We start from the raw sequence: 10879 nt of genomic DNA on the forward strand, positions 1-10879 counted from the left end.
TATGAAAAACTTTACACTGCGCACTTTAGACGTAATCCAAGAACAAATATTCATTTGAGCCATAGTGAAAATTTCAAAGTGATCTACCTTGCCTCCTTTGAAAATCCTCTTATAACTATGTTAACCTTCTCCTACAACTACTATCCACACGCCGCCCCAAAATTTGATTTACACTTTCCTTGACACCACTAATCCTGAAGCTTTTAAAATGGTTTTTTGGCTCCCTATGATCTGTTGCTGCCAATCTCATCCACTCGTAAAACTTAGACCACACGAGCCAAGCTACTCTACATGTGCAGAAAAGATGGGACGTGGTTTCCTCTTCCTCCCCGCACAGACAATACAAAATGGTATTCATGCATAACCCCCTTCTAACCAAGTTTGATTTAGACGCTATTTTGTCTTCCAGAACCCTCCATGTTGTGAGATGTGAAGATGGTTGTGCCTTCAACCTCCATAAATCTCCATACAACTCCCTTTCAATCCCAAGAACATCATCATTGAACTTTGTACGTTGATTTTACCGTGAACACTGCTGACCCTTTGTCTTTCCAAACCCAAGAATTCTCCTTATCCAACTTTCCCCCAATACTTGCATCAACTAATGTTCTTGAGTCCGTTCCCATTCAAACATATTCCTTCTCCATTCGATCTTCCACTTCCATTCTAATTTTTGTGACATTTGCCCCGCTTGCCAAACAGACAAATCCTTGTTGGAGCTGATGGTGAAAAGTCTCGGAAAGGTGTCCTTGAGATTCAGGTTGCCTACCCATTTATCCTCCCAAAACCTTATCTCCATCCCATTCCCTACCTAAAAAAGAAAAAGTATCCTCAAAACTGTTTTCCCACTCGTCAAGAGACCAAACCTCCTTCAAATCCTTCCACCAAAGAGAATCTGTTATGCTTTTTCTTCGACTCCGAAGATCCCTCTAACCACCATATTTTGAATCTAGAACTTCTTTCCACAAACCCGTGTTCTCGGATCCTAAACGCCAGATCCACTTGCCCAACAAAGCAAAGTTAAAACGCCTTAAACTTATCACACCGAGCCCTCCATCCTCTTTTGACTCATAAACCTTTTTCCATGAAACCCAAGAAATTTTCCTTCCTTCCGAGTCCCATCCCCACAAAAAGTTCCTCTGCAACCTCTCTATATCCTTCATCACATAGCCGACATTTTAAAAAGAGACAAGAAGAACAGAGGGAGGGCAAGACAACACCGATTTAATCAAACAAAGTCTACCTGCCATCAAAATAAACTTACCTTTCCATTTGCTTAACCTTCTTTTCAATTTTTCCAACCACTATCTTCCCACAATTTACTTCTTTTGTGGCATCCACCTACCGGCAAACCCAGATAAATAAAAGGGATCTTCATCTTCTCACAATTCCAAAATAGTTTGAACTGTTGAACTAGCAGAGGACTGCAGCCTACCCCTCCGACACTGCTCTTTTGAAAGTTGACCTTCAGGCCAGAGGCCATTCAAAGCAATTTAGAATAGCCTTGATAACCAACACACTTTGTGCTTGTGCCTTGCAAAAGAACAACGTGTCGTCTGCGTATCGTAGCATATTAACTTTTATGAACCTACCTCCAATTTCCACACTTTTTAACATATCTTTGTCGACCGCCTCCCTAACTGCTCCAGCTAAGCCTTCTGCCAAATTAGGAAGAGGAACGGTGCTAAGGGGTCTCCTTGTCTCAACCCTTTCCTTGGTTTGAACTTCTTAGTAGGACTCCCATTAACTAACACGGACACCGATGCAGACACAAGACAAAATCTTATCCAGCCAATCTACTTGTCACAGAAACCAAGCCTCCCCACATGTAGTAGATAAACTCCCAAACTACTTTGTCATACGCCTTCTCATAGTCGACCTTAAAGAACACACAACTGCTCTTTTTCCTCTTCACTTCTTCCATCACTTCATTTGCTACTAAACGCTATCCAGAATTCCTCTACCCTTCAGGAACGCAGATTGTTTGGAATTTATTACCTTGTGTGTCACTTTTTTCATCTTGAGAGATAGATTTTTGCCACAATTTTGTATAAGCATCCATTAAGGCGACTTGAATTATTTTGAATTATCTTCTGGTCTTAAGGTGAATTTCTTGAAGAGTAGAATTGGTGGGTTGGGGATCAACCAAACTATGATTAGCGTTTGGCGGCTATTCTTAATTGTGATGTGATGAAAACTTTATTTGAGTACTTGGAGTTGCTGGTAGGGGGTGTCATGAGAGATGTGTCTTTTGGGATGGTGTGTTTGAACGATTGAAGAATAGACTGGGCAGGTGGAAAGGTAGGCTTTTTCCAATGACCGAGAGTATTTGTCTGATTAAGTATGTTCTTTATTCTATTCTGTTATTTTATTTTTCTTTATACAAAATGCCATTCTGTGGTGTTAAAGGAGATAGTGAGAATTCAGAGGAATTTCTTTGGGGGTGGGGGAATAAAGGGAGGAAGATTGCTTGGCCTTCTTGGAAAAAGATTTGTGAGGCTAGTAGTCTTGGAATCATTGATTTAGGGATTTTAATGTAGGTTTATTAGGAAAATGGATTTGGCGTCTGGGAAGAACAAGGGCGGCTTGTAAAAGAAGATTATGGAATCAAAATACAGAGGGTGGAGAAGTCTGAGAGTGCGCGTTAATAAATCTAAGGCGTCTCTCTAGTAGAAAGATTTGAAGAAGGTCTGAGATTTTCAGGATGGGGAAGGAGGTTTGAAGATTGCTTCAGTTGGAATAAGGTAGCAACTACATGTACTTATGAAGATTAGATGGAAATTGCAAAGGAAACAGGCTCGGGTGAAAAAGTCAGAGTTGCAAGACAACATAGCTGCATACTGTAGAACAAACACTGGAAGGCATGCTAACTTATTGGGAGAAGATTATGCTCAATGGTTGATGGATTTGTGTCTTCTTCTTGCGGTTTTGAAGGTGATTGCGGAAGCTCCATGGATGAAGGTGGAACAAAGATCTCACATAGAGAGCTGGACTCCTTGAAAGTGCATGCTAAGTATGAAGAGTGAGTGGCGAGGCCATCTCACTTGGAAGGTGACGTTTGGAAGATTAAAAGCCTAATCCTAAGAGGTTTTAGGCAAAGAGTGGGAATTTGGCAGCATTTTACTAATGAATTAATCTTGAAAATACATGAGGTAGGCTCCTCCTTTTATTGCCAAGGAGGACCGGAAATGGCCAAGGCAAATGGTGGGAAATTCAAATCCTAATGGTTTGAAAGTTCGCGCCTAATTGTAGCTCACATGGCAAGTGTGACAAGGTGTGCTTCATGTGATGCAATTAGGTCTAAATGACCTGCTTAGTTAGATTAGGTGTTTCTAGAAACCCTAATCTAACTTAGGTTGGTTTTTAGAAGCCAATATTCAACCTAATTACAATTAAACAATTTTACAAAAGAAAATTCCTATGCTACTTTGACAAGAATTTAAAGACTATGCTACGCTTGAATTTGGACCTCTTGGAACATATAGGGGTAAGTTTCTCTGCCATAAGTAGTAGTGTTCCAGTCCTCTTCAAGCCTCTTAGCCATGGCCCTTGTAGTTGGCTCAATATGTCTTGATGTTTGGCTCTCCTTTGGGTTGGTGCTTGGCCCTCTTCCATCATCCCCTCCCCCTTGGAAAGGATTGGTCCTCAAATCCAAGGCGTCATCTTCTTCATTGGTACCTACGAAAGGGGATAAGTCAATGATATTAAAAGTATCATGTACTCCATATTCAGCAGGTAAATCTAATTTGTAAGCATTATTATTAACTTTCTTGAGGATTTGAAAGGGTCCATCACCACGGGGACTAAGTTTGGACTTTCTCTTAGTTGGAAATCTATCATTCCTAAGATGAAGCCAAACTAAGTCTCCCTCCTCAAAAATGATTTCTCTTTTCCCCTTATTGTTGTATTTGACATACTTCTTAGTTTGTTGTTGTATTTGCATTTAACCTTCTCATGCATTTTCTTAACAAATTCAGCTTTGATAGCTCCTTCCTTATGCCCAAAATCTTGTGGATTAGGAAGGGGTAGCAAATCTAAAGGAGTAAGAGGGTTAAAACCATATACAACTTTAAAAGGAGATGCATTAGTAGTTTTGTGAACTACTCTATTGTAAGAAAATTCAATATGGGGAGGGTACTCATCCCAAGATTTGTAGCTACCCTTCATGATTGCCCTAAGCATAGTACCAAGAGATCTATTGACTACTTCGGTTTGTCCATCCGTTTGAGGATGACATGATGTAGAAAATTGTAGTCTAGTGCCAAGTTTTTCCCAAAGTGTTTTCCAAAAATGGCTTATAAACTTTGGATCTCTATCAGATACTATACTCCTTGGTAAACCATGAAGTCTTACCACTTCTCTAAAGAAGAGTTTAGAAATATTTTGAGCATCATCCACTTTGTGGCAAGGAATAAAATGTGCCATTTTACTAAAATGATCCACTACCACAAAGATGGAGTCATAACCTCTTGCAGTCCTAGGAAGTCCTAAGATGAAATCCATGCTAATATCTTCCCATGGAGCATTTGCAATCGGTAGAGGGGTATAAAGTCCATGAGGCATTGTTTTAGCTTTAGCTTTTAAACATGAGATACACCTAAAGCAATGTCTTTGGACATCTCTTCTCATGTGTGGCCAAAAGAATTTTCCTTTTAAAAGGTCAAGAGTTTTGTCAACTCCAAAATGGCCCATGAGACCCCCTTCATGTGATTCCTTTACAAGAAGTTTTCTATGTGTACCTTGGGGAATACAAAGTTTGCTTTCTTTAAAAAGATACCCCTCGGACACATAGTATCCTTCTTGTGCTCTACGTTCACATTTAGCAAAGATGAATGCAAAGTCTTGGTCTTCTTGATAAAGTTCTCTTATGTTGTCAAATCCAAGAATTTGAGCACCAAGTTTTAAAAAGAGCACATGTCTCCTTGAGAGAGCATCTGCCACTATATTTGTGCTTCCATTCTTGTATTTGATGACATAAGGAAATTGTTCAAGAAATTTCATCCATTTGCATGACGTTTATTGAGCTTGTGTTGGCCTTTCAAATATTTTAAAGACTCATGGTCTCTATGTGTAACAAATTCTTTAGAAACAAGATAGTGTTCCCAAGTCTTTAAGGCCCTCACAAGTGCATAGAGCTCTTTGTCATACGTGGGGTAGTTAAGGGTGGCTCCTTGAAGTTTTTCACTAAATAAGCAATTGGATGCCCTCCCTGTAACAAAACCGCACCTATGCCAACCCCCGATGCATCACACTCTAGCTCAAAAGTTTTAGCAAAATTTGGTAAAGCTAGAATGGGTGCATTAGTAAGTTGAGCCTTTAGCCTTTTGAAGGCTTGTTCCTGCTTTTCATTCCAGCAAAATGTAGTGTCTTTCTTCACTAACTCATTGACTGGTGAAGCTAGACTTGAAAAGTTAGGCACAAAGCATCTATAGAAGTTAGCCAAACCATGAAAACTCCTAACCTCTCCTACATTTTGTGGAGTTGGCCATTCTTGGATGGCTTTGATTTTTTCGGGGTCAACATGTACCCCCTTTTTGTTTACTACAAAACCAAGAAAAACTATGCTATCAACACAAAAACTACACTTATCACTATTGCAAACAAACTATTATTTCTAAGCACTAGAAAAACTTCCCTAAGGTGTCTTAGGTGGTCATATAGGTTTTGACTATAAACTAAGATATCATGAAAATAAACTACTACATATTTACCTATGCAATCTCTCAAGACATGATTCATGAGCCTCATGAAGGTACTAGGTGCGTTAGTGAGACCAAAAGGCATCACCAACCATTCATATAGTCCAAATTTGGTTTTAAAAGCGGTTTTCCACTCATCACCCTCCTTGATTCTAATTTGGTGATAACCACTTTTAAGATCAATTTGGAAAATATAATTGACCCATGTATTCATCAAGCATATCATCAAGTCTTGGGATTGGATGCCTATACTTGATGGTGATGTTGTTGATGGCTCTACAATCACAGCACATTCTCCATTTTCCATCTTTTTTAGGCACCAACAAGACAGGTACAACACAAGGGCTTAGGCTCTTTTGCTCCCAACCCTTCTCCAACAAATCTTGTACTTGAGATTCTATCTCCTTTGTTTCCTCAGGATTAGTTCTATAGGCTGGTCTATTTGGTAGACTAGCCCCCAAAACCAAATCAATTTGATGTTCTATACCTCTAAAAGGAGGAAGTCCTATGGGTCCCTCTTTAGAGAATATATCATCAAATTCGTTTAAAAGATCTTTGACTTGAGGAAGTAGAGTCATAGTCTCAAGATTTGTGGCAGTGCATGTAAGTGTTCCTTTACAAAAGATAAGGCTAGGTTGTTCAACAAGAAGCATATTTTCAAAGGTATTTTCAATTACTTTGTCTTGTTGAATGACCTTGTGGGAAGGAACACTCTTCTCCCACGCTTTTGTTCCCTAAGGATTTTCTCTTTTTCTATTTTTGTTTTTTTTTCTCCTCATCCCTCTTTGTTTCATTTGTATTTGATCTCCTACACTTGGGAATGTGGTAAAGGATTAAGTACAAACTTCTTTTTCTTGTGGGTGAAGGTAATCTCGTTGGTTAGACCATGTGCAAGGTTTTCTTGTCAAATTGCCTTGGTCTACCCAATAAGAGTGGCAAGCTTCCATAGGAACTACATCACATAAAACATTGTCTTGGTAGTTACCTTTAGAAAACTCGACTTTCACTTGTTTATCTACAGTTAGTTCCCCATCTTCATTTATCCATTGAAGTTTGTAAGGTTTAGGATGAGGGACTACTTGTAGATTTCACTTTTCAACCAACCTAGTGCTACAACAATTGCAACATGAACCACTATCCACAATGAGAGAACAAGTGAAAGATGTTCTCTCTTGTGTTTCTATGGTTACACTAGTTTGGTTGTTGAGGGTCCTTCTAATCATCAATAATCCCCCTTTAAAGGATACACTCTTTCATCTTCTCCCCTTCTTCTTTTTCACTAGGTTCTTCTTCACAACTAGTATACTCACCTATTCCTTTCAAAAAACAAGGTTCTTTGGTTTGGACATTGAGCTTGCACATGTCCTCTTCCAAAGCATTTAAAGCATTTAACATCCCTAGTGTGAATGGGTGGAGTGAGCATATCTTTTCCTATGGGTTTGGGAGTCTCTTTTGGTTTTTCTTTGGATGTACTCTCCCTCTTAAAATCTCTTTTTGGATAGGAGTTAGAGTATGAACCTTCCTTACGACTTGAAGTTTTCCTTAAATTTTGCTGTTCAACTTTGATACATAGTTGAACCAAGTCATTCAAGTCTTGATAAGGTAAGAGTTCAACTCTATCTCTTATCTCAAGATTAGCCCGCTTAGAATCTAGCTGTGGTGGTATGTTGTCTTCGTTAATCCTTGCCGTTTTATATATATCGCCATCTTTGCCAATATTCTTCTACACTTAGATTTTTTGATGAAGTCCTTGGAGTTTGCCCATTGACTTCCTTTTGTAGGATGAGGGAATATGGCGACATCTCAAGGCTGCCCTAAGGTCATTCCAATATGTAATGGGAGGGTCCTTGTGGAGATGTCTCCTCTTTTTTTAGGGCAATCCACCAATTCATAGCATTTCCTTGAAAACTTAAGATAGCTAAGGGTACCTTTCTTTCCTCACATACTCTATGACAAGCAAACAATTGTTCTACCTTCATTTCCCAATCTAGATAGGTTTCTACATTTCTTTCCCATGGAAATAAGGTAGATCTACCCTAACCTCCTTAGTGCTTTCTTGTTCTTTTCTTTCTCTTCTAGTTCTCCTAGGGGGTGGTTGATAATATTCATTTATCCTAAGACTTTCTTCCCCAAAGATTCATGATTGTGAGAACTAGATGCATTGAATATATTTTTAGATTTTTTATAGCTTTCATCCTTTCTTTAGCCATTTTCAACTCTTTGATTTGTACCTCATGTCCAATTGTCTATATGGGAAGATGAAAGTCCTGGCTAATTGTTTTAAAAGAGTTTAATGGACTTTATATCACTTTCACTAGATTAGAAGAGTGAGTTGACATGACTAAAACTTTGTGTTACAAGTATTTTACCTCAAGAAAGAAAAGGAAAGTAATGAAGGTAGCTTTCCCAGGAAAGAGAGGTGGATCACTAGGATCTCTTAAGTACCAAGTCTTTCCTTGCCAAAATCTATCCCTCAAAAACTTCACACAATTCTTTTTCTAAGTAAATTACTTAGATCACAATTAGGAATGAAAAGTCAATTTTTATGCAAAGGAAAACAATGCAAAGAAATTAAACAATGCAAAACAAGTTAACAATACAAACAAGTAATTAAGCAAAGCAATTAACTAAGCACAAATAAAGATTGTTAACTACAAGCTTAAACTAGACGAATCCTAAGGTGAGGCTTCTAGACACTGGAGCCATTGAAGACACACTCACCGTCTACATGTGATAATCCATAATTAATCAAGGTTAAATGTAATTACAACTCAAATAAATACAAAGAAATTGAATTACAAAAAATAAAATTCAGATTTCTTATACTATGCACTCCTTAGCTTGTGGTTGATCTTCCTTGTTGGTGTTCTAGAAAGTGTATGTATTTGTATTGCTGCAGCTCCTTGCCTTACCTCTTATGGTTAGCCAATTAAATTCTTGAAAACAGTACCTACTAAGTAGAGATAGACTCACCACAAGGTCAATCCACTTAACAAGCACCAATTGAATTTATCCACCAACAATTTAGAGGTCAAGAAAAGAAAGCAAGAAACAATTCAAATTTTAAACAGGACAACAACAAATGGATTTGAATTAATGACACAACTTAGAAAGAGTTTGAATGATATTGGACAAGCAATAAAAATAGGCACTCAACAAATGATAGCACACAAAAGGAACCTAAAGAAATGCACATAATTGATTAGAAAAACCAAAATAGCACTACTGGTAAAATTAGGTCACAAAGCGTGATTAAAATATTTATGCTGAGCTGGCTATTTGAATTGGATTCTGAAATTTTAACCATAAACGATTCAAGGTCTTGGCAAACTTTTGGCGTTGGAATCGCACCAAATAATTGTGATAAATCTTTCAAAATTATTGTCCAACTACCGTATATTTGGCACCAGGATGCACACTTTTTTTTGTTTATTTATAATTTTTTCTCTATTTTGTCTTTTGCTTTGATTCTTTTTTCTTGATTTCTAACACATCAAAATGTATAGATCTATATTTCATAGTTTTCTCAACGATTTGATTCATAACAAAAAACAGCCAGCACAGAATTAAAACAGAGTAATCCTAATTCTAGAATTTAAAAACAGATGATAAACTCAAAAATACAATGGAGTGATGTATATGAATTTCTATGGATCTAAACATACAATATGAACTCAAACAAAAGAAAATGCACCAAAGGATCAACAAACACAGAATTATAAATCTGGACTCAAATCAAATCAAGAAACCAAATTATCAACAAATTCAGCACTACATGGGATGATGACAAATTAGGAAAACATGACTTAGACAAAACATAAAGGATCAAGAAATTAAAATGACTCAAGACACAATAATGAACCAAATAGAATGCAAACAAGACTCAAACAAACTAAAACAAACAGCAACACAATTCTATATAGATTCCTACACAAATGTGAAAATTAGAAGCTCAAGAACAATTGAACACAATGCACCGATTGAATTTCTTAAACAACACCTAAATCAAATTAAAATGCAAAAAACAGCAAGACAACATGAAGAAGTGAAGAACAACATGGAAATAAGAAGAAAACACAAATTAAAATGGAAGAAGACACTTAACTCTTGTAGAACCATAGCTCATGATACCAAATGATGGATTTGTGTCTTCTTCTTTGTGGTTTTGAAGGTGATTGCAGAAGCTCCATGGATTGAAGGTGGAACAAGGATCTCACGTAGAGAGCTGGACTCCTTGAAGGTGCATGCTAAGTATGAAGAGTGAGTGGTGAGGCCATCTCACTGGAAGGTGACGGTTGGAAGAGCCTAATCCTAAGAGGTTTTAGGCAAAGAGTGAGAATGGCACAAAATTGGCAGCATTTCACTAATGAATTAATCTTGAAAATACATGAGGTAGGCTCCTCCTTTATAGCCAAGGAGGACCGGAAATGGCCAAGGCAAATGGTGGGAAATTCAAATCCTAATGGTTGAAAGTTCGCGCCTAATGTAGCTCACATGGCAGTGTGACAAGGTGTGCTTCATGTGATGCAATTAGGTCTAAATGGCCGGCCTTAGTTAGATTAGGTGTTTCTAGAAACCCTAATCTAACTTAGGTTGGTTTTTAGAAGCCAATATTCAACCTAATTACAATTAAACAATTTTACAAAAGAAAATTCCTATGCTACTTTGACAAGAATTTAAAGACTATGCTACGCTTGAATTGGACCTCTTGGAACATGTAGAGGTAAGTTTCTCTGCCACCAGTAGCAGTGTTCCAGTCCTCTTCAAGCCTTTTAGCCATGGCCCTTGTAGTTGGCCCAATATGTCTTCATGTTTGGCTCTCCTTGGGTTGGTGCTTGGCCCTCTTCCATCAATGGTCTTGCTCATTGGTTTTTCTAAGGGAGGTGTGTCTGATTCAAGTAGTAGTTGTTTTGTGTCTAGTCTGGATGCTTGATCCAATGCAGCAGCTGTGTGGTGCACCAAATCCACTACAGGTGAAGATTGAAGGTGTAGAATTGGTTGAAGGTGCAAGGACGACCTTAACATGGAAGTTGTTGGCCTTCTTAATGGAATTATGCAGATCCCTCAATGCAGAATTCAGGTCCAATGGCTGGAATTGATGAATGGAAGGGTACTCTGAAAGGAGCATTATTATGTTGCACATCTTATATGAGAGAATCTAATCTTGTCCAAATCTTGTT

At 38.0% G+C, this 10879-nt stretch overlaps 1 protein-coding gene across 1 annotated transcript in view; it reads right to left on the reverse strand.

Moving 5' to 3' along the window:
* The window catches only part of LOC137819155 (DNA repair protein RAD4-like), an 18716-nt gene extending 17553 nt beyond the window's left edge, over window positions 1-1163 (reverse strand). The window contains 1 exon segment of the mRNA XM_068622918.1: window positions 935-1163. Within this exon segment, the coding sequence (XP_068479019.1) occupies window positions 935-1163 (229 nt within the window).
* Window positions 1164-10879: the final 9716 nt, after the last annotated feature.

Source organism: Phaseolus vulgaris, chromosome 10 (genome assembly GCF_000499845.2).
Source record: "Phaseolus vulgaris cultivar G19833 chromosome 10, P. vulgaris v2.0, whole genome shotgun sequence".
Taxonomy (NCBI): Eukaryota; Viridiplantae; Streptophyta; class Magnoliopsida; order Fabales; family Fabaceae; genus Phaseolus; species Phaseolus vulgaris.